Source organism: Camelus ferus, chromosome 18, assembly GCF_009834535.1.
Source record: "Camelus ferus isolate YT-003-E chromosome 18, BCGSAC_Cfer_1.0, whole genome shotgun sequence".
Lineage (NCBI taxonomy): Eukaryota > Metazoa > Chordata > Mammalia > Artiodactyla > Camelidae > Camelus > Camelus ferus.
The window spans coordinates 15,261,983-15,286,524 of record NC_045713.1 but is presented as its reverse complement, the minus strand read 5'-3'; the positions used below and the strand labels follow the sequence as shown (position 1 = coordinate 15,286,524).

The 24,542-nt window shown below is 48.3% G+C and overlaps 1 protein-coding gene across 1 annotated transcript in view; it reads left to right on the top strand.

The window, feature by feature from the left end:
- Positions 1 to 24,060, top strand: part of ADCY9 (adenylate cyclase 9) — a 114,726-nt gene extending 90,666 nt beyond the window's left edge. The window contains 6 exon segments of the mRNA XM_032461074.1: positions 312 to 520; positions 3,709 to 3,868; positions 4,736 to 4,884; positions 9,096 to 9,137; positions 14,570 to 15,071; positions 15,073 to 24,060. Coding sequence (XP_032316965.1) covers positions 312 to 520; positions 3,709 to 3,868; positions 4,736 to 4,884; positions 9,096 to 9,137; positions 14,570 to 15,071; positions 15,073 to 15,762 — 1,752 coding nt within the window. The 3' untranslated portion in view covers positions 15,763 to 24,060.
- The last annotated feature ends 482 nt before the right edge of the window (positions 24,061 to 24,542 follow it).

Genomic DNA, 24,542 nt, shown 5'->3' with positions numbered 1-24,542 from the left:
CCAGTACTTGGCTTTCATGTGACTCCCCTACAGCAGCAGAGTCATTGACTCTGTCTGCCAATAACTCATCTTTCAGGCTCAGGATGTCACGTGCCTGTGAGAATTTACTGGCTTGTAATCAGTTGCTGTGTGATCTTGGGCAAGTTTCTTCACTTCTCTGTGCCTTAGTATCCTCACTATTATGTAGGGTAGCAGCAGGGAGATGGCCCACCTGAAGCGCTTCTCACCCTGTACCTGGTCCAGAGGAGGCCAGCGTTTGCTGGATTATACTCCGTGTTCATTTAGCCACGTCTGTTCACGCTCCCAAACAGGTTATAAAGAATTCTCCCGTGAAGACTTTTGCCAGTCCCACCTTCAGCTCTCTCCTGGATGTGCTTCTGTCGACGACAGTGTTTCTGATTCTCTCTGTTACCTGCTTCCTGAAGTATGGGGCTGCCTCCACGCCGCCCCCACCGGCTGCTCTGGCTGTCTTCTGTGCGGCCCTGCTGCTGGAGGTGCTGTCTCTCGTGGTCTCCATCAGGTAAAGGCCCACCTGTAGGGCGGCTCCCCAGCTCCTAGCCTTTAGCTCCCTCTGCTGGCAGAACAGCCAGCTGTCTCCCTCAGCACATTTCAGGGGCTGGTCCTCTTCTCCTCCCTCCCCCACCCACCCTCAGGCTCCTCCCTCGCAGACCCTGGCCCTCAGCACAAGTGGGCACCTCTGCAGCCCCCATGCTACCAGCGAGTCCCTGGAGCTCCCAGGTCAGACACTTAAAAAGAGAAAGTGGGAAGATAGGGAATAAGAAAGCAGGGCAGCAAAAGAAAAGAGGTGGGTGGATAGGGGACACCTGGTAGCGGGCTGCCAGCACGTCAGCAAGGCCTCTCCTCCATGGAAGAGGGAAACCATAAAACTCAGAGGAAATCACAGGCCTGGTTCTTCATGAGCTTGGACCAGACAGTGGTTTCTTAGAGATGACGGGAAAAGCACATGTGACCCAAGAACAAATAGGTAAGTTGGACTTCATCAAAGTTGAAAACTCTCATATTTCTAAGAACACCATCAGCACTTTTTACCCCAAAGTGAAAGAACCTACAGGTTGGAAGAGGGTATTTGCAGATCACATCCATGACAAGGGTCTAAGGTTTAGAATGTGAGCTCAATAATAAAGAAACAACCCATTTAAAACTGGACAGAGTGTCTGAATAGACAGCAGGGAAGCTGGGCCCTCAGGACCCTGCACAGGGCCCCCACTCACCTGCATGCAGACCGCCTATACTGTCCACCTCCTGCTTTGGATGCCATGCCGGGTCCCTGCGCCAGATCTTCCCCACCCCCAAGCCCTGTCACTCAGCAGGACAGCCCAGCAGGACAGCCCAGCAGCGCCCTCCCCCAACCCCATAACTGCCCCCAGACTGGGGATCAGAGAGAAATGGGGAGAAAGGCCATGTCCTTGAGTTCCTGCTCCTCCCCAACATCCCAGGACAGGAGACCATAGCTTCAGGTCTGGCCCTGAGGCTTCCAAACAGAAGATCCCTCCCTTTGAAGTGGACAAGCTGGACGCCTGCCCCCTCCCATGCTAACCCCCTGCTGCCCGCTGAGATCCCTTCAGCTGCTTGCCCAGAGCTTTCTCTGGCTGCCAGAGGCTCCGCCCTCGCCCTCCTCCCAGTAGAGAGAACTCTAAGGGGCGTCCTCGCCATCTCCCCAAATTCCCCACTGGAATCAAGCTGCATTGCCCACAGCAGGTGACTCCTCCATAGTACAACCCTCCCCTGGGCTTGCCCTGGGCCTGGCGGCACCCAAAGGGACCCAAGCAAGCTATCCTCTGACCCCTAGTCTGCTTTTTTCTCCTTAAAACTGACTTTTTTGTGATATAGTTCACATACAATAAATTCACTCATAAGGATACAATTCAGAGATTTTTAGTAAACTTACAGAATTGTGTAAAAACACCACCATGTGATTTTAGAACATTTCTGTCACCCCAAGGAGAGGCCAGTCCCCACGTGCAGTCCCTCCCCACCCAGCCCTGGGTTCCCGCCTGGCACAGGACCCACACGGGGCCCACATGGGATAAGGCTCTGGATCCCTGCAAGGCAAGAGTCATCTCCATACTTTTTCTTAAAAACCTTTACATGACTGTTCCCTGTTCTTCGGATCCAATTTGGAAGAATCTGGCCTAAGCCAGGTGAGAGACTGCAGAGGACCACTGCGGCTGCTTGGCCTGGCTGTGCCGGGCGCACCCACATCTCTGCAGGCCCCTTCTGAGTGAGGCCACTGCGTTCCTGCCTGGGCCCCTAGTATGATGTCAAAAGTTCACTTTCCCTGGGGTGTCAAAGCCCAGGAAAGGGCAGGCTTGGGGGGTGGGGAGTGGTTTCCTCTTGCCCTGCTGAGGGCATGTTTGGGATCCCAGGTCGCTCCAGACCTACACTGTGGAACTGAAGGCGTGGACGCTGGGTGCACAGGGGACCTTGACTTTGGGACTTTGTGCCTTTGATGGTGAGGAAGCCAGGCCTGTACTGGCTCCACTCTCACAGGGGGCTGGCTTCAGAGAGGGACTCTGGGGGGGGGGGTCTCCCTCCCGAGGGGACCCCCTAGTGTCCTCTCCTCTGTCTCCCACTGCTGGCCATCCGGGGATTCTTCCTGCAGAGCAGCGGTCCTCAGCACCACACACCCAGCTCCCCATTCTCCATGAAAAGCATTTTCTGTGCCACATCACTGCCCTCGAATGTAGCCCACGTATACTCACAGTTCCCAAAGCCATCAGTGAAATGCTGTCATGCCAATGTGAAGGAGACACGTCAAGAAAGCCACTTAAAATAAGACACATGTAGTGCTTCATCTCAGACATGGCAGGGCACTGCCACCTGGGAAGCTGTTTCAGGTTTGTCAGCTGTTTGCCCTCGTGCGCACGCTCGCTGGGACTGTGACATTTCCAAGTGCAGACTGTTACAGGTGTGCAGGTTTGGTGGCACAAGTCCCAGGAGCCTGTGACATGATTTCTGAAATGCTGAACAGCCCTTGGTGATGTCCCAGACAAAACCACGGGTCCTCTTGTCTGGTTCACCCAGTAGGTGCATTCCTGGAAAATTCGGTGTATGTTACCACCACACAGAAACCACTTTCTATTTGTAAATGACACGCAGTTAGGCTCTAGGCTGACGTCACTGTCAGCAGGTTTCCCGCCTCTGTGGGTGTCTAGGGGGCATGTGGCAGTTGCATGGGGCACAGGGCAGAGCCTCACTGTACATCACGGGACATTGCCAGTCCCTAGCCCCTGCCCACTCGATGCCAGTAGCACCCTCAGTCAGTGAGGCAACAGAAAGGCCCCACAAAATTCCAGGATACCTCCTGAACCACCCACTTGAGACCGCCCGCCCCAGAAGCAGGCAGTAGCGGGTGACCGGTGACCTTTCTCGGGGCCTCTTGGTATTAGGCTGTCTGATTCTTACATGCTCCGTTTAGACCACAGAGGTTATGCTTGTCTCTGATGGGCACATCTCAGAATGCAGCAAGTGACCTCAAAATAAGGTGTGAAGAGCTAAATGAGTCCAGTTTACTTGCCATTGACCAAAAGTGAGGGAGGCTGGGGCTCTGCCTGCCACCCACGCCCGTGGCCACAGCGTAGGGGAGAGTTGGGAACAGCTCTGGCTGGCTGTTCCCTGCCCACATCTTCCGTGGTGGCTGACCCACCCGTAGACACCCTGTTTCCCCTTTCTCCCCACCTTATGCAGGATGGTGTTCTTCCTGGAGGACGTGATGGCTTGTACCAAGCGCCTGCTGGAGTGGATAGCCGGCTGGCTCCCGCGCCATTTCATTGGGGCCATCCTGGTGTCCCTTCCCGCTCTCGCGGTCTATTCACACATCACCTCCGAATTTGAGACAAACATACACGTAAGTAAAGCCTTGGCGGTTTTGTGTCTGTGCTCTTCTGGGCTCCTTGATCACTTTTTAAAATAAAAGTAAGTTTGATGGTCTGGGATCAGTTTAAATACAGCCCTTACAGAGGTACAAACTCTTCGTCACTTCCTTGAGCTTGTCTTTTTAAAAGCCTTGCCTGGAACAGAGGAGCAGGCAGGGAGGTCAGCCTGGGGCCTGCCAGGGGAGACACCCCGGTGGCTGTGTCCTCTCCAACCTCTCTTGGTGTTTACCAAGTTCCAAATCAGTGGTTTTCTTATGCATTTTACAAAGACGCATCTGCCCCACGTTTCCAAATGACGCAAGATACTGTGCTCATCTGTAGACCCGGCACAAGCAGGTGACTGGCCCCTGGATCAGCTGCTGTTGATCAGGAAGGAGCTTCCAAGTTAAACCTCAAAAGGAGTGAATTAATGCTGCTGTGGAAGATTATATTTTGGGGGCCAGTGAGTATAGCATGAACCACCAGGTGACTGCATTTGATACTTTAACACTGAATTTCATTTCCACTGACATGCAGCAGGGTGCCCGAAGGAAGGGTTTTTAAAGGTAACTGTTTCCATGGTGGGCAGCCTCCCTGCCCTCTCCTCCAAGGTGACGTGTGCGATTTCCATACACCTGGAGAGGCGTTTTAGTACCAGTGAGACTCGTAGCCAAATCTCTGGGTAGTTAATCTAATGATTTATGACCTGTCCTTGAAACCACCAGGTATTTGTTAAACAGAATGACAGGTAGGTGAGGGAGCTGTTTGCTCTCGGGGTCCTCAGGAGGAGGTGAGGCGGGGGGCCCTGCAGGGCGGAGCGGGGTGGCATGGGGGCCTCACCCGGCCTGCCCTCGTTGCAGTCCACCGTGCTCACGGGCTCGGCTGTCCTGATCTCCGTGGTGCACTACTGTAACTTCTGCCAGCTCAGCTCCTGGATGAGGTCCTCCTTAGCCACCATCGTCGGGGCCGGGCCTCTGCTGCTGCTCTACGTGTCCCTGTGCCCAGACAGGTATGTACACCCTCCCGGCCGCACCCCCCGCACCTTTCCTGACATAGCTTATGTCTCCTTCACCACGCTTTTCCTTTTCTTTTTAACTGAGCTCTAAACGACCTGTGCACGTTAGTTTCAGGTGTACTACATAATGGTTTAATATTTGTGTATATTGTGAGATGATAACTGCAGTAAGTCTAGTTAACATCTGTCACCACATGAAAATTTTTTTTCCTGTGTTGAGAGCTTTTAAGAGCTGTGCTCTCAGCAGCTTGCAAATGTGCAGTACAGTGTTATTAACGGTCATCACCGTGCTTCGCGTTACCTCCCCAGGACTTGTGTATCTGATAACTGGAAGTTGGTGCCTTTTGACCAGCTTCACCCATTTCACCCACCTCCCATCCCTGCCTCTGTATCTATGAGTCTGTTCTCTGTATCTATGAGTTCATGAATTTATTTGTTTATTTGTTTGTCTTTAGATTCTGTGTATAAATGACATGATACGGTATTTGTCTTTCTCTGTATGATTTACTTCACTTAACATAATGCCTTCAAGGTCTGTCCATGTTGTCACAAATGGCAGGATTTCTTTTTATGGCTGAATAATGTTCCATTGTTTATATACAACATCTTCTCAATCCCTCCATCCAGTGATGGGCACTCAGGTTGATCCCACATCTTGGCTACTGTAAGTAGTGCTGCAGTGAACGTAGGGGTGAGGATGTCTTTTCGAGTTACTGTTTTTGTTTCCTTCAGATATACTCCCCAAAGTGAGATTGACAGATCACACGATAGCTCTGTTTGTAATTTCTTGAGGTGCCTTCACACTGTTTTCCAGGATGGCTGCACCAATTTACATTCCCACCAACCATGCACAAGGGTTCCCTTTCCTCTACATCTTTGCCAGTATTTATTATTTCTTGTCTTTTTTCACAACACTTGTTAGAACAGGTGTGAGGTGACGTTTTATTGTGGTTTTGATTTGCTTTTCCTTAATGATTAGTGATGTTGAGCACTTTCTCATGTGCCTGTTGGTCATTTCTGTGGAAAATGTCTGTTTAGATCCTCTGCCCGTCTTTCACTCGGATTGTTGCCTTTTGCTGTGGAGTCATACCTGTCACTGCGTTTCCCCATCTGCACTCACAGCCTCAACATCCTCAGATATTTACCGTCACAACATGAAATAGCTTTCAGCCCACATAGAGTCAACAGCTCAGTGACATGCCCAAAGAATAATATGCAGCGGAAAGAAAGACAAACTAATTTTAATACCATAATATATTTGCATGTAGACATCCTCGGGTGACCACCCCCAGCACACATCATGCCGTAGTCACATGCTTGAACTCACAGTCGGTATCCACAGGGGATTGATTCCAGGACCCCGCCTCATACACCAGAATTAGAGGATGCTCAGATTCCTTCTATAAACAGCATAGTGTTTGCGTGTAACCTATGCACGCCCTCCTGTATACTTTACATCATCTCTAGATTACTTATGCTACCTAATGTAACGTAAATGCTGTGTAAATAACTGTCAGCATGTGGGAAATTTAAGTTTTGCTTTTTTTTAAATTTCTAGAATTTTTTCCCCTAGCATTCTCCATCTGACTGAGGTTGGTTGAATCCACAGATGCAGGACCTGTGGATACAGAGGGCCAACTGTACATACGGCAAAGAGGTGTGAATATTAGAAAGTAGGACCAGAAGCTGTTTCGTAGGAGACCATAGAGAAAATGAAGTAACAGAGGTCAGGTGACCCCAAAATGAAAAGAGGTGGCTGGTTCTCACCATTTTGGAGTTGGGTGAACACACCAAGACAGATTACAGGTAGTTGAAGTGGAGGAAATGAAGAAGTAGGATAGTCCTGCGAGTGACCTGGGCCTCCTTCATAAATATCATGTCAGAACAATTCTCCACGTTATGACACGAAATGTTAGGGCAGTGGCGAATCCCTGGAAGCATCTTTTATCTTGAAATCCTTCCACGTACTGAGGAATACATCCCATCCCTGGTGCTCAGATGGCACTCAGAGCCCATCACTGACAGTGTGGGGAAGAAAACAGGAGCTCCATGGAAGGCTCCTGGGGACAGAATCTGTTCTTACCACTGTGTTGAGGAAAATTAAAAAATTAAAATTTGTAGGATGGCAGTGTGTGTGCTACCTTTAGAGCATCCTTTGTCCATGAAGTCCAGCAGGGCTCCCACCTTCATGTATTCTGCTGATTAAGTCACGTTTGGCTCTTAGTTTGTTAAAATGAGTCTGAAATTGCCTGTTGCACATTTGCAACTGCTTTTGTGGCTTTTAACCTTTTCAACCAAATATGTTGTTGGAAGTACAATGATAGCTTGGATAGCAGAGTGCACACAGTAAGTAATTTATTCAAAAATTTCAGGGTAATGTCTTAAAGCTATGAAGCTTTTGTTTCTCTAACCAACATCTCCTAAATATTGGACTTTTTGTGTAACTGCTTATAAAAATGTTTCATGTTAGCACATATTAGAGAACTATTTATTTATAATTACAGTAGATTTAGGCCAGCAGGATATTTCAAAGTTACATGGGACATTTCTTCATTGTGCTTGGCATGACATCTAATATTCCTGGCTCCCCAAATTATTATGACAACCAGAGAGACCCCCAACATTTCCCAAATGTCCTCTTGGGAGGTATTACTTTTGCCGAGAACCATTGCTTGGAAATGGTTCAGTTGGTCTGGATATCAAATGAAATCGCCAAAGTGTATTTTGGGTATTACCAAAGCAGTGGTCAGTAATGGACAGAGTAAGTATCCTTCCTCAGTGTAATTAATAAAGTAATAATGACATGAAAGATATTCAAATTCTCTGCCAATTAAGATCAAAAGGAATTTGAAGCAGCACTGCCATTCAGCATTTGAGAGGAAATTTAATGAATAGTTAAATGACTTTAAGCAAAACAAAGTGTCCTTTTTCCTTTCTGAAGTTGCGGCCATCTGGAATTATGGTCATTATAAAGCTCTTTCCCAAGAGCATGAAATTCAGCAATCCACCTTTTAACCTGTTAGATCAATCACAAGTGTCATCAGCTATGCCCAGTGCCATTCAGCCCTTGGTGAGGGCTGTTTCCCTGTGGATCTCAAGCGCCTTAGTGATGGGGCACCTGTCCATGGGCTTCTGCCCGGAATTCCCACAGCAGATCTTGACATAGGGCAGGCGGTTGAGTTTCTGCTTGAACCAGTACACCTCTATCCACCCATCATCACTGCTATGCCCAACCAGGGGAGGGTATGCGTGGGGAGAGCAAAACAGAACCTCAGTTCCCTTGAAGGGGAGGGGACTCCTCCAGCTTTGGGAGGAGACAGACACGTGGGTTACAGTAGTGTCACCGTCACGTCTGGACAGGGCAAGGAGAGGACATAAAGTCTTAGAATTCACATTTTGTGTGCAGCTCTTGTTTTTCTTTCCTTCTCTGTAAAGTCATTTTACTGCCTCATGTAATCGTAAAAGCCCCTGTGAGCCCTCACTGGCCTTTACTGCAAAGGAGAGCTGCTCACAGATGCTTTGCAGGGTCCCCCTTTGTGGGGAGCAAGGCTGGTGGGTCTGGGGGATGAGCGTCAGGGCTCTTCCCCAGGTGGGGAAGTCGGTGGTCAATTTGTGGGCCCAAGTGGATGCTGGGTGTGACGTGACTCCAAAGGACTTTGTGAAGCATGTGGGGAGGAAGGGGCTGCATGTCTCGGGTACCTGCCCTAACACCGAGAGAGGGCTCTTTAATTTTGGATGGTTTCAGTGCCCTAAAACTGGGATTTGATTGCTTTGGGTGCCACCAATAGCAGAGTCCGGCTTCTACAGTAAGTGATCTGCCAGCGCCTCCAGCAGATCCTTTTGAAATTGATCCTTTGTCAGCAGACATTGCTGTTTGAACATGACTGAAGTTTCCAGCCTGTAGGACACCATGGATAAGACCTTAAATGAATGCCTGAGAGACTCTTTTCTTGATGTTGCTCTTTGATGGTTGTACCTACTTTCTGTAGCTGATATAAAGGCTTTTACATCGTCTTTACCATTTTGTTACTCTTCATTAACATGCAGTATCAAATTATAATGAAAATTTACTATCCTTAACTGTCTAACTTGATCTCTATGTAAAAAAAATAAAACAAAGTTGTTTGTTTAAACTCTTCTCAGATTGCTTTGTATAATGCCTTCTTTGCTTTTCCTAACAATAGTTTTCTGCATTTTAATTTCAGTTCCATAGTAGTTTCAGACCTTGCTGCAGTACAGAATTTCAGGTAAGCTTTTAACATTGTGCCTATATCTGAGTAAATGAGAGTAACTATATTATTACTGATTATTGCTAAGCTTCTTGAAAACAGTTGTATCCTGAATCAAAAGAACAATGTATGTGTTCTTAAAAGAGTAAGTGGAAAATATTTATTTCTTGAACTATTGAGTCATAGTTGTAATACCTTATTGGGAAAATGAAATGATGGTTAAGACGTGTGCAGGTTTCTCCTGCTGTCTGCAAGTGGAGTGTTCCTATGACATCTTTCCTAAGCCGGGAAACGAGGAAGCAATTACCTTCAGACACAGCTTGCTACCGGATACACACAGTAAGTCGAGGTGAAGCACAGATGCTCACAGACACAGTTCAGAGCCGTGCGGCTTGATGCTGAGATGCTGAGCATGGTTCCTGGGGACAGAGCTTGGCGGTGTGGCTCCCGCTGCTCGGGGTGATGCTGCCTCTAACCCTGGCTGCCAGACAAATGCTGGACGTTATTTTTGCTTTTCGCCTTTTTTTGGTAAAAGCAAAAATCCTCTTCAGATTTCTTTCATTAGCAAAAACAGGTATTAATGTAGGTCTTTGGTCAAAGTTAAGTGGTGAAAAGCAAACTTTCAAAAAGCAGGGGATTCCTGTATTTGATTTGGTTTAATTTTATATAAGACATTAGCATGTCACAAAAGAAATCTCATAAATCAAAGTAAAGTGCTTATTTTATTCCCTAAAATACTTTGACCGCAGTGGGAGGGAATAGCTCAGTGTTAGAGCACATGCTTAGCATGCACGAGGTCCTGGGTTCAATCCCTAGTACCCCCATTAAAAAATAATAATAATAATTAAAACAGATAAATAAATAAACCTAATTACCTCTCCCCCGCCCCCAAAAAAGAAAAAAAATTTTAAACCGTTTTAAATGACTAGAAATTTGAAATAATAAATGTACCCTTGCTTTACTATAAACATCAAAATAAATTCTAAGTATATTATAGTCAAAAATTCTAAAAATTCTAAAAATCTAAAGATGTTTATAAAGCTATATAAACATGCTAGAAAAAATTTAAGGAGTTCTCAAGCCTCCAAGACAGAGATAACTTTCTGATCTTACAAATAATAAATAGAACCAAATGTGCACCCCCCCCCCACAAGACTGACTGAGGTGTGGGGTGGGTGCAGTGGTAAAATCAGGCTGAGAAAAAGATTTATGGGACTGTTATTTAAAAAGCTAATTAAAATCTGTGTAGATGAAAGACAAAAAAACCCACAAAAGAGGAAGTGTAGTAGAAGATAAATGGTTACTACCAAAGTCATCGCACAATTACATAACTGCACAATTTTCTTTGATCTTCTGCATTGTACTTTCAAAATGTTACAGTGTGAACAGTGCAGGCCAGGGTGTGGCGCATTCATAAATGATGGTGGTATTTAGTGTAGGTTCATTTAATCCAGAGAATTACCTGGTTCAGTAGGTGACCATATCTCCATTTTCCAGATAACGAAACCAAAGCCCAGAGCAGTTAAGGAACCTGCCTGTGGACACACAGCTAGTCACTGGCAGTGTTTTAAACCCTAGCCTCCTTTACTATCGGGCCATGCTTTTTCTGCCATGCCTCATTACTTTTCAGAATGGTGCAATAGTTTGGGAAAGTAATTTGACAATCTATTTTTAAAAATCATAAAAATATTCATCACCTTTAACCGTTAAAGGTGGTTTTTGCTTATCTGCTGAGGAAATAATTCAGCATTTGGTTAAGGCTGCTTGACCCAAAATATTGATCAGAGTGATTGATAATATTGAAAGTTCATCAGCAACTTCAGTTGTCAATAGAAAAGAAATTAATTAATGATACATGTACCCAAATTTTGCAGCTGTTAAAATGCACAATCTGGCAATCAACTGTGGTTTTCATTTTCCATTTGTTATGTAAAATTGCATACATCTTACAGCTACAGCTATGTATTTCATTATATATGAGAAAAGTAAGACATGTAATACTTACGATCTAATGATGAGTGATTTTCTTTTTGTTTCTTAAATTAAAAAATTAAATATCTGTGGACATTTAGATGTTGGGAAGGAGGATTAAAGTGACGATGGAAGTTGTTCCACAAGTGAACACACCCATTTAACTGCTGCCCAGACCAGGAAACAGAACATCACCAGCAGCCCAGAAACCCCCTTGGTGCCTCCTCCTAGTGCGCCCCACCTGCATCCTAGGCATAGATTTTAAACAACATTGAAATACACCAAAATGTTAACAGATCCCACATTTAGCTGCTTAGGACCATGACTGGTCTTTGTTTTCTGTTTTTCTCTGTTATCTAATCCCTCTTTTCCATTTCAATGAATCGTACTGTATTTTACTCTAACTTCGACTTACGGTTTAATGTCCACCTGTTACGTCATGTCTTGCATTTAGTCACATAAAATTCGTCCTTTTGGAACTGACCTTTACTATTTGAATTTAGGAGTAGAACCATCGCCTTCCTCGTTCCTTCTGCAGTAGAGTTAGAAATACGGGTTCTAGTTGGCAGTAATTCTCTCACCTGCCTGTTACAGTAATTCTCCTCTGTTGCAAGGCAGCCCCTTGGGCACCATGTGTCAGTCTGTGCATTAGGTCTCTTCCTTTGACGCAAAGGTAAAAGTAAGCAGTGTAGTTGCTTCCCTTTCCTTCTCAGACTTGTCCACATTTCATATCCCTCTGCTCCGTCCGGAGGGGACTGGCCCATGCTCGTCCCAGGGTCAGGCCACGCTGGTGGCTTTGGCCACAGTACGACTGAGGAAACAGAGGCACACCACCCACTTGTACCTCCAGGCTCTCCAACGTCTGGTTCTAAGGTGACGTCAAGCCCTGGTGACGCCTCCCCTTAAAGAGGCCGTTCCTCAGTGCTACTACTTTGGAGAAAGTGAAGGAAAGGTCAACTCCGAACCCAACGAGATGGGCTCACCCAGAGAGAACCTGCTCCCTCCAGCTCCTCTACCTACCCTAAGCCAACCAGAGGGCTTGAGGGCTGGATGTAAATCTGTCTAAAATAAACAGTTATTTTGTTTAATACTTGAGATACATAATAGGTACTACCATTTGTTTAAATGTCAGTTGGCAAAATAAATGAGTGACGTGCAGTGCACCTAGAGGCCTTTTTTGGTTCCTGGTTCCTAGGCACTGAGTTGCAGAACCCTCTGTCAGGGTCCCCAAGACCACCCCCAGGTCTCCTCATTCACTGGGAGCACTCGGGACTCAGCCAGTAGTCAGTCGTACCCATGGCTATGGTTTATTACAGCAAAATCCACAGGAAATAAAGGTGCATGAGACGGAGTCCGGAGGGAACCAGGAGCCTACATCCAAGAGTCCTCTCCCAGTGGAGTCATACAGGATGCACTTAACTCCTCCAGCAACGAGCCATGACAGCGTGTGTGAAACACCCACCAGGGGAGCCCGTCAGAGATCCCTGGGTTTTTCTTGGCAGCTGGCCACATAGCCACCCTCTGCCTGGCATGTACCAAAATCCCAGACTTTCAGAAGGAGGTCAAGTGCTCATCGTAAACTGCATTGTTTGTACAAACAGCCCCTCTTACCAAGGACTGGTGGGAACCCCTCCCCCAAACCCAAGCTCCCTGATGCCAGCCTGGAGCACCCTGCCAGTGTCTCTAAGGATTTTCTGCATGGAACCTTAGGCCAGTAGCCATACCCTGGCCCATCTTCAGTTTACACATGAGGAAACTGCAGAGACGATGTGTCTTGTTCAAAGTCTCAGAGCTCTGCAGTGGGCCAGCCAGGCCACAGCCCGGGTGTCGTTACTCCAGGGCCACGGCTCTCGTGACTGTGTTTCACGGAAGGCCTTGTGGCCAGATTGGTCAATTTCATTATTTTTTTTATATCGTTAAGTTACAGGTAACAGTAAAACTCATGAAAAACACTGATTACAAGATTGAGCTTTCTGTGCCATGGCACGTTGTAAACTCAGGGTCTGTCCATTTTAGATATAGTTATATTCATAAAATGACCAGCCCGCCCATTGTTACATAAAATCTAGTAGCCCACTCTGTGCACTTCAGAAGTACATCTGGGGACAAAATTTGCATGAGCAGAGCAATCACGGCATTGTGAATGGGTAGAAGAAAGGCCCGACAGAAATTCAACAGACATTAACGAGGTCCGCAGACGGGGGAATCTTCTTCTTTCTGCATTTCCCTCTAAATTTTCTATGCTGAGAATGTACTATTTCAGAGTGGAAAAAAATTACAGTTAAAGAGTAAACTTTAGAAGAGACTGCCCCTCACACTAATACTCAGTCCTCAGGTCCCAGCCGTGGCCCTGCAGCAGCCGTGGAATCACAGGACAGTCCCCAGAGAGCAGACTTGGTCCTCAGAGGGCACTGAAATGGGTTCAGCCCTTAGAAGGGCAGTTTGGAAATTTCTCATGGAATTCTAAGTGTGCAGTATTTTACATGACTCAGCAATTCCACTTCCAGGAGTTTATCCCACAGGGAGGCTCATTCAAATGCACAAAGATACACACAGGAATACCCCCTGCAACCGTGGTACCCCTGGTGAAAGACGGACTCCCTCAGTGGGAGTCTGGTCGTTAGGGCACAACTGCGTATTAGAATTTCTAATAGGTGACCATAGGGAATGGACAAGCTCAGTGACCTCAAAAGAAAGACATTTATCTTCCATTGTTTATATACTATTTGAGTTTCTTACAGTATGTTACTTTTAAAGGTATTCATTGTATATTTTTTAAAAGGTGTCTTAAATGACTGGCAAAACAGAACTGATGGGGGCAGGGACGGGGGGTTATATTGGACTATATCACAGAATGTTAAATTTCCTGGGTATGATAATGGTGGTGTGATTGCATAGGGAGGTATCCTTGTGCTTAGGAGATATGTACTGAACTATTAGGTGTTGAAATGTCCTGGTGTCTGCAGCAGACTTTCAGAACTGTTCAGCAAAGTACGCCTGTGTGAGCGTGTGTACAAGTGTCCACATGCAAGCATGTGTGTGTGTGTGTGCGTGCAGTGCGTGGACAGAGGAAAAAGCAAAGTAGCACAGTGTTAACAACTGTTGCATCCAGGAGGAGGGTGCACAGATGTTTGCTTTGCTAGTCTCTTTTTATAAGGTTGAGATTTTCCAAAATAAAAAGTTGAGGGAAAAAAGAAAAGATTTTTGAAAATCAAGGAGCTAAAGGCATCTGAAAAACAAAGATACTTATAAAGCACTATTAGAGAAATATTACAAGAGTGACTCTTTATCTCACCATATCCTTCCAAACAGAAACAGGTCCCTTTGCTGCTGCTGGTGGTTGAAGGTTCGAGCTGCACAGAACTTTATGCAGGATGCTGGTTAGCTGGGCTCTCTCAGGACCCGAAAGTGCTGGGCAGTAACCTTCCCCTTAAAAGATGCACTTAAGAAGGCACGTCTTTTCTCTTTTTCCTCTCTAGCTCTGCAAGGAGTCCGTGCAATGCTTCGCTGCTGCACGACAGCAGGAGACCAGCCAGCCTGATTGGCCAGGAGGTGATTCTCATCTTCTTTCTCCTGCTCTTGCTGGTCTGGTTCCTGAATCGAGAGTTTGAAGTCAGCTACCGCCTGCACTACCACGGGGACGTGGAGGCGGACCTGCACCGCACCAAGATCCAGAGCATGAGGGACCAAGCCGACTGGCTGCTGAGGAACATCATCCCCTACCACGTGGCTGAGCAGCTGAAGGTCTCCCAGACCTACTCCAAGAACCACGACAACGGAGGCGTCATCTTCGCCAGCATCGTCAACTTCAGCGAGTTCTACGAGGAGAACTATGAGGGCGGCAAGGAGTGCTACCGGGTCCTCAACGAGCTGATCGGGGACTTCGACGAGCTCCTGAGCAAGCCGGACTACAGCAGCATCGAGAAGATCAAGACCATCGGGGCCACATACATGGCGGCATCGGGGCTGAACGCCACGCAGTGCCAGGGATGGCGGCCACCCGCAGGAGCACCTGCAGATCCTCTTCGAGTTCGCCAAGGAGATGATGCGCGTGGTGGATGACTTCAACAACAACATGCTCTGGTTCAACTTCAAGCTCAGGGTGGGCTTCAACCATGGGCCCCTCACGGCGGGCGTCATCGGCACCACCAAGCTGCTGTATGACATCTGGGGCGACACGGTCAACATTGCCAGCCGGATGGACACCACGGGGGTGGAGTGCCGCATCCAGGTGAGCGAGGAGAGCTACCGCGTCCTGAGCAAGATGGGCTACGACTTCGACTACAGGGGGACAGTGAACGTCAAGGGCAAAGGCCAGATGAAGACCTACCTTTACCCCAAGTGCACGGACAGCGGGATGGTGCCGCAGCACCAGCTGTCCATCTCCCCTGACATCCGCGTCCAGGTGGATGGGAGCATCGGACGCTCTCCCACGGACGAGATCGCCAACCTGGTGCCTTCCGTGCAGAACCCGGACCAGGCGTCCCTGGGTTCCGATCACAACCTGCAGGCCAAGGACACACACCTGACTTCGAAGAGACCCTGGAAGGAGCCCATCAAAGCCGAAGAAAGGTGTCGGTTCGGCAAAGCCATAGAGAAAAGCGACTATGATGAAATGGGGCTGGAGGAGACCAGCGAGCTCACCAAGCTCAATGTCTCGCGGAGGGTGTGAAGCAGCCCAGCGCTGCCCACGGTGCTCTGTCCGTCGAAACAGCCAGTCTCCGTGCTTGGCTGTTGTGTGTTCCAAGCGCCACAGTTCCCGTCCCCAGATGCGGTGTTGTGTGGTCGTTGCAGCCCTAACTTCTGTGTGGATCACAGTTATTCAGGGTTCATTTTCATCCGATGTCTCTGTCCCACCTTTATGCCCCCGACCCCCGCCGTGGTGTGATGTTTGTTGCTCAGAGAACAAGTGCCTTCGGGGGCTGGAGGCCTCGGGTCCGGGGAGGCATGGCCTTGGGTGGTGTCCGACATTTGAAACAAAGCTGTGGTTAAGATGTTATTTTTATTGCTTTTTCTCACGAGACACTTTTTGTTTTATCGCTAATACAATGATTTTGAGGGTTTTTTTTTTCTGTATACATAATAGTGTTTTCCAGTGACCTGACCTTTCTATGTAAACACGCACACACACTTGCATTCATGAATCTGAGGTCAAGTGCCAGTAATTCACCAAGTGGGGATGCTTGGGGGTGGGGGTCACGGGGCTGAGGTGCCCCTCCCCACTCGCACCTTCCAGGGCACGCGGGCCCCACGCCTGCGGCTTTAGGGCTTCCTGTGGCTGCAGGCCGAGATTCCAAGTGTCACAGCTCGGGAACCCAGGCCTCAGGGATCTCAAAGCCGTTTTCCATTCTGCCCCCGCCCTGAGAGGGTCTTCCATCTGGAGCAGAGGGGCTGTGACTCGTCCAAGAGGGGCGCACAAAATAAACATCCGAGGGTTGCGTTTATTTATTTATTTATTTATCAGGAACTGCGTGTGATTCGGGGAGGGTTGCCGGGGTCGTTGTGAAGGGAGTAGGCGGGAAAGGGGGGTGGGCAAAGGCTCAGCAGGAGGATGAGAAGATGGTCACTCCTGCTTCAGCCACTTGGGGCCGCCTCCCCCGCAGTTGCAGTCAGGGCTGAGTAGGCCCTAAGTGGGCCCCCCACCTGCACGCTCCAGGTCCAGGGGAAAGCCCTCAGTCACCATTTAAAAGCCCAATGCTCCTCTCCTGCCCTGCACCCACGAAGTCTCCCCATGGCTGGGGTGGGAGTAGAGCGTGGCTCTGCGGGAAGCTGGAGGTCTGGGCAGAGCAGCAGGGCCATGCCTTCCATTCTCTGCCTGGCGGGGCCTGCTGGTGGCAGGATTGAGCCTGGTGAGTGAATCCCAGCCCTCCTCAGATGGAGCTCTTACACTGTAAGTGGGGACAGATTCATCTGGACATAAATGTGTTGAAACCGGGGAAGTCACTTCTGTGCCCTTTGTTGCTAATCCTGCTTGTAATTACATTTCGCCACGTTGAGTCTGGAGTTTATGTAGAGCTGACCTCAGGCCAGGGTTGTCCAGTCACAGTCATATGACACCTTACAGCTCATGGGGTAACTTGAGGACCAGCTCCTTCCCTGTTTAAGGTCTTTACCGACGTGCCCTGTGCATTCGCTTTTCACTGGTAAATCTCTGTGCAGTTTTCACATCTGCATTAAGTCCTGTTATCACTCCGCCTCACCAAACACATTCAGAATCTGGCCCTTCCAGCACCATGAAGTATTGATTCTGATCAGCCAGCTCCCTGGGCGCATGTGTGGGACGGCCACCCGGCAGGGCGGTCACAGCCAGAAGCTCGACGTCCAGGGAGGTCTGCCTTCAGGTTCCACTGTCAGATTGTTGGTCTTCCAGTGCCGGAGAATGGATGATTGTGACAATACCTCTTGCTTCTAAAGAATGTATTCTTCTAAAATACCGCAGAATTTTTATTTCTATTTTTTCTTAGAAACACTACCTGATACTCTCATCGTCTGTAAGGATCGTGGGCGCATCAGGGGTCCCTCCCAGCAGTATTCCATTGGGTGTTGAGTATGGCCCCCTCCCTTGGCGCCTGGCTCCCAGCTCTGCAGCTTTGGTGGCAGCTGTGAGGGGCTGGGCGGTGGCCGATGAGCATCCATGTCTCTGCTATTTCTCTCACAACGCGCTCCACAAAGTTCACCTCTGCACACCCTTCCTCTCTATCAGACTCTTCTTTTCCTTCCTCTCCTGCGAAGATGTCTGTGATTCCTGACCCCTGGGAAGCCGAGGAGCTGCAGACGTGGAGAGAGAGTGGTGACATCTGGTGCGGTTCAGCACGGTGCAAACTGGAGCCTTTGAGGGACAGATGAAATTGTCTTTTAAAAACACCCTGAGCCTTCGTAAGCAATCAGTACAGATTTCTCCCTGGGCCACCAGTGACTCGGGGCCTTCCCAGTTCCTGCTCGGAAGCATACCTCAGCGCAGAACCACAGAGTCCCTTCAGTGGCGGTGCTGGCCGTCTGACTGTCGGCATGGAGCAGACAGTTTCTGAAGACAGGCGGGCTTCTTGGCGGCGGGGTCACATGCTCCCGACTGACTCAGTGGATGCGTTCTTCAGAGCGGCAATACCTCCTGTGAACTTAGGGCAGGAAGCAATACTTCAGAATTGAATGTGTGTAAATAGTTGCTTTGAGTTGCAGTTGCAAATTTCTTCTCGGCCTCAGGTCAGATCAAATTATATATATAAAAACTACATATAAACAAGCACACGTAATTGTATCTAATGCAAACAAATGCAGAGCATCCGTTAGGAAACCCTTCTGGAGCTTGGAGGGCCACCCAGATTATGCAGCACCCACCCACAGCTCTGTCACCCTGACTGCACCGCGGAGACACCTGCACATTTGCACTTGACAACGGAGAGCCAGAGGGCCGCGTGCTTCCCGTCACGTGGGCTGTAGGGATGCGTACTTTCCAAAGACCTGTCTGCCTTTGCATTTCTAGATTTCTGAGGTAAGCACTTTTTGGTGATTGTTTCGGGAAATCACATCATGCCTAGAATCTGAAATCAGCGAGAACCAACTGTTTGCGTTCTCCATCTTTCCTTTGCTCTTTTTAACTTGTTCATCCTAATAATTTCAAAGTGCATCGACTGAAGAAATGGACATTAAAATACTCTAAAATCTCAATATTTGATGCCTGGTATTTCCTCATTAATAAGATCGGTACCGCGCCAGAGGTTCGAGCATCCCTGGTTCCCTGCCATTTGTGGCCAGAACAGGAAGATTTGTAGTTGTTGCACATCGAGATTTTGAAAACAAGGCAACTTAAAACCCTGTTGTTTGTGTGTGTGTGAGTTTTTAATGGACATACTTGCTACAGTTAGAAGTATTTATTTTTACGTGGAACTTAGAAAAGCAGGTTACAGGACAAATTTTGCTTGCAGCCACATCCCAGTTTTACTAGGCTTTCTAGTTTTCCCCCACAATATTAAGAGAAGGAATTAACTGAGAAAATGAAATAGGTTTTCTGAAAAGATACACCTATGTAGCCTCTCCTGCAGAGTTCCTGGGTCGCCCGTATCAAGGGGGAGTCACAAACCCATCTTGCAATCTGTTTAAAGTCACAAAGCATCTTCCCAGAAAAACACACATGCCATCTGTCCTGTCACAGAGATTCACAACACCGCCAGGTCTGGAGCCAAACCACGGCTCTGCTAGACGTTAGAGCGCCCCCCACCCCCCCAGGGTCTCTCCCGGCGAGTCCAGTATTTAGGTGCAACTTGAGAGCACAGGATCCTTTTGTTGACTCAGCGAAGGGAGAGGCAAATGTGGCCCCAGGCCTTGTCCATCCCACTTCTAGGAGATTCTCTGCTGGAAGCTGGTGCCAGTGAGGACATTACTTGTTGACGAGGGCTCTCTTTCCTCCGAGTCTGCGCTGCAAGCATCCCTAGGAATGTCTCAGGAGATCAGGGAACAGCGGCCCTTGCTGCGTCAAAGGTCTCTCTATTGAAAAGGGGCCCCGCGGGGACTTCAGAGCAGTTTCTCAGTTAGGAAGGGCAGCCTCTAATTTTTGCAGTAAGCCTCAGGACTTAGCATTTGTGGTTTCTTTTTCATCTAAAACCTCTTTCGCACGTGGTTGCTTTTCTCTGCCGTGGGAGCCTATCACTGTGGCCGCCTGGAATAGATCCCAAGTGCCAGGGAGAGGAAGCTAACTGGGAAAGAGATAAGTGAGAGGAAGTGATTAAGAAAAAGTACACACTTGCACACCATGTATGCATAACCTCAAAATCTCCCCACGTCTATTTTTATGCTGTTCCTTTGTAAAAAATTCTTTTGTGTGTGTGTGTGTGTGTGTGTGTTTTTTTATAACATGGCTCTGAAGAGTTGTTACTGTATAGTAGAGTAACTTAAGCTTGGGGAATTCTCAGATTCCTGCTGGGCCTGGAAATCGGAAGGAGGAAGGAATTACGCAGTCATGCATTGAGCCATCTGCCTCCTGAAATCTCAGTCATCGACAGCGGCCATTCTTAACCTTTCTTGCAGGGGGCTCCCAAAACCTTTGATAACTTGATGAAAGTTGTGGCTCCTTTCTCCAGGAAAAAAAAAAGCACATTAAAAATAAACCTACTCAGTGTTCCTGGATCCAAATCAAATACCCATGACCTGGAGTGGTGATTTTTAATAATAACTCTCTGCTAGTGAGGTTTCCAAGCATTTCTAGACTCTCCATTGGAAATGTGATTAAACAGGTCAATGCTACTTATTTATATACGCATTTCCAATCCAACTGTATTTTAGAGTTTAGTGTCGGAGCTGCCTCAATACATCTGGAGAGCCATTCAAAGGACTTTTCAATATAAAGACGAAGTTAGTTGGATTCTTTTCAACAGAGAAGTAACGTTCAGGCAGTGTTTACTGAGGACCTACTAAGTGCCAGAGCTCCTTTTACTTAGGTGGTTACAATGCTGGGATACTTGAGAAGATCTGACGAGCAGCTGTGATTAGACACTGTTTTTTGTGATGGCTCTGCCGTTAGGAATTCCAACAGGAAGCTGAAGGGAATTTCAGATATCCCTGTCCTTGTTGACGTTTTTGAAGAGTGGCTTCCTTGATGTCATCTGTAACCTGTTAGATTATTTTCATGTTCGTGGTCTTATGAAGTATTCACTCTCAAGAAAGAGCAACAGATGAGGACCAATATTGTGTTGGTCCCTCCAACACACGTGGTCATACATTTTTATTTCTAAAACAATCCTCTCCTGTTGGTGACTGGGGTCCCAGCACAGGCTCGGAGCTGAGCAGAACAAGGCACGGGCTAGCAATGGTCGGGCTGGTGGGAGCCTCTCAGGAGTAACACGCCCAGTGAGGCGTCTGCCTGCCGTGTCTGTCTCTGGGAGAACGGCTGGTGGTCAGAGGACCAGGGTCTCGGCCAGCCCCTCACCCTTCTGTGCCGGCTGCCGGCGGGCAGCAGTCTTCTCGGACCTGCACTTTCTCTGTCTTCTTTTGACCTTCTTGATCTTCTCAGCAAACAGAATTCCTGCCCTCTAGGTTGGAAGGGTGAGGAATGATATCAGAAAGGAGGAACTGCTCAGACTTGTCCATGTGATTCTGGGGAAAGGAGTAGGATGGGAGTGATGTGGACACACACGCCCCCCTCAGGCTCCTTTGGGCGTAGACATCCTCGCACCCAAGGCAGACCTCAGTGGCTCCCCACGCCCTCCCTTCTTAGGGCCGCCATCTCGAACTCTCCCCAGCTTCCCAGCCTCCCCAGCTCTGGTCTCTGTCCCTGGACAGCCACTCCTCTCCAAGGACACTTGTGCCTCCCTCCCCTCCACCTGTGGCCCCCTCCCCCCCATCCCACCATCACCTTTAACCTCCCAAGAAGGTTTCAGTGCTGGGCCACCTGACTCCCAAACTTGAGGAATACAGAGACCCACAGCAACACGATGAGCAGACACTATTGATTTTAAGAAAGTAACTCTTTAGCTGCTAAATTCAGTTCTCCCACATGCCAATATGCCTCAGCACATAAAGCAGCCTTCTTCCAAGACATTCAGAACATCTGGAACCCCTTCTGTCCTCATGATGCCTCACTGAAAGCAGAGGTGTCTTTTTCTGTACAACAGATTCAAGGCTCAGGTTCAGGGTAGCCGAGCGGCTGGTCCCCGCTTGGCCAGTTGTTGCCAGGGGTTCCCAGCTACGTAGCCAGAAGACGACGCCTGCTGCCAAAGCCAAACCATCTCCCATATTGGCAGCCCCTGTCCTTTGCAAGGAAAGAACACAGCATCCAGGTGGTGGAATGGGACATTGTGCATTTAAATTGTGAGATCAGACAGCAGGGCATTTAAAAAACTACTGAGCATTATACATGTTCAGTATAATGACCACATGTTCAGCAAGTGACCACCAAGACAAACACGTCTTCCGTTCTCTCCCTGTCCCCTTCTTGTAAGACCAGCTACTTGGATTACGTGTGGAAGGTTTAAGTTATTGTCTAATGTCTGCTTGGACTGGAGAAGTGCAGTTACTCAGATGTCCATGTGGACTTGTGTCCGTGTGCTGACCAAGACCATCAGGGAATTGAGACAAGATTTGTAACACGCCAATGCCTTCAGAATGATCAGTGAGAAACAGATTATGTCGGGAGCCTGTACGTCCTGCTAACGTAACAGAAGTAGATTGTATACCTTTAACACAAGGTCAGGTTTTTTTCCCCCCAACTGTTGATTACACCATAAAATGTTTATTATGTATAATGTTCAGTAGTTTTTTTTAAATGCCCTTATACACCTGTACATCTCCAGTATTTCAGGGTAGTATTTGAGGGGGGGAAAGTCCTAAATATTCCTTGGCCACTTAACTTGAAATATCATAGAACATAATTTACAATTTCCACACCAATTTGGGGATCTTGGGTAAAAAAACGATTTTGTTGACTATTTACAAAGGACCAAGGAAGCCAATAGTTTTCTTTTTAGAAGGAGATCTTACAACGTGGTAGTTGGTGGAACGTTTCTTTGGTAATTTTGATTTGCCGGAACAATCTCTCTTCTTCCTCAACAGTAAAGACTTCTGGCGGCATCACAGATACACTTAGAGTGTTCATTTAGCACAGGAGAATGTGGCTGAATGTTGTCCTTGGTCTCCTAGTTCTATTGTTAATTGCATGATGTGTTGTACTTTCCAAAAATTTTAGTCAAGGACTTCCAAAGACTTCTCAAGCTCCTAATCTACTGTGATATCTGGAGAGCTTTTGGATTTGGTTGGTTGGTTGTTTTTTAATATTGAAGAATGTGATTTGTATGAACTTTCAGGAAATTGATTCAATTAAACTCCAAATCTAAGAAGATAAGGTAAAACTATTTGGGAAAAAAAAGGATTTAAAGCAGTTATCCAGATAACTTAGGATAAAAGCATCCTTTTGCGTGAAATATCTCAGATGAGACAAAATGAATTTATTGCATGAATCACATGGATAGTGATCCAAACCTTCAGCTCACTTTTCTTAACCGTGGGCCACTTCCGTCCCTTCAGCGTCTCATTTCCAAGTTTCCTCGTCTTCTGCCACCGCCCATCTGGTTGGCAGAATTACAGCAGGCTCAGACCTTCGTGCTCCGAGAGAAAAGCTAGCGAGTTCCTGTGAACCAGCCGCTTGGTGGGCACCGGGACTCCAAGAGTTTGCCTGTGCTCCCGACGGGTGGCTTCTGTTACTGTCGTGAACACAAGCCCTCGGGCATCTGTGCTCTGCCAGCACCAGCATCCCCATCCCACGTGTCCTGTGACAGTCTGGCAGCCAGCAGGAGACTGATCATTCCTTCCGCTCACCCCTCGGAAGTGCAAGAAGGCAGCCTCCTGGCACCACCGCGGGGCGCCAGCCCTCCTGGTGCCTCTTTGGCTTCTTGGTGGACTCTGGTGACCTTCACAGCTCTGCTGGGGATGCTTTTTCTGGTCTGTGCCTCACGCACTGGCCCAGCCTGAGACGCTCCAAACCCCTCACCATAAACTGCCACCAGGGTCCCGGGCAAACCCGTGGCACCCACCACCCTTCAGAAAAGCATCTGCAAATTCCTTCCGGTTTTAGCCCCAAGAAGCTGCCAGAGCTGCAAGTGGGGAGTCTGGGCTTGATCCAGGCTCACAGAGAGGGCCTTCACCCCTCCAGTCCTGGGCTGGCCCAGGCAGCCGCAGGCTAGACTCTCAGACCAGCGTGGAACCCAGAGAACCCCCCTGCCCATCCCACCAGTGATCCTGGGGTCCCCAAAGCTGTCCTTGGACTTGGGGGTAGTCAGGGACAGAGCAGAGGACCATCTGGGAACGCCCAGAAAAGTGGATGTCAACACTGCGGTCCCAGCGTTCAGTGACCTAACGTAGGGGCCCAGCCCCTCGGGTGCCACAGCTGCAGCCGCACCACAAGCCATCAGATGGGTGTGCCAGGCAGGGCCTCCAGGCACACCCTCTTCACGCCCCCACATCAACTGAAGCACCAGTAACACACGGATGAGCACCGGTGAAAAACCCAGAGCCTTAACGTCCTCTAGGAAACCCTGTGTCGATTTCAAAGTCTGTAACAGGCAGAGTTTTAGGATGTAGCCGTCCCTGAGATGATCCAATCACTAAACAGCTCCAACGTCTCCATCCACACACTTAACCTTCATACCAAAACCAGTTCTGTGAGGCTGTGAGTTGTGATGGAACATGACATGGCAGCGTCACCCCATCCCTACAGCTTTGACCTGGCAGGTCGGGTGTTGTATCGCCTTGAAGGGGCAATGGCGGTTTGTTCCAGCAGCGTTTTGGCTGTGGGTGGTCTCGTGCTCCATCTGAAGATGAGCATCCTCTCACACACCTGACCCAGGCTCCCACACCCGGCGCTGCACCTTGCAAGTCACGGAGTAACAGGAATCACAGGAGAGTGCATGTCATCTTTCCATTCCAGAAGCACAGGGAGTCTTCTTTTTTAATCATCGCACTTTCTAG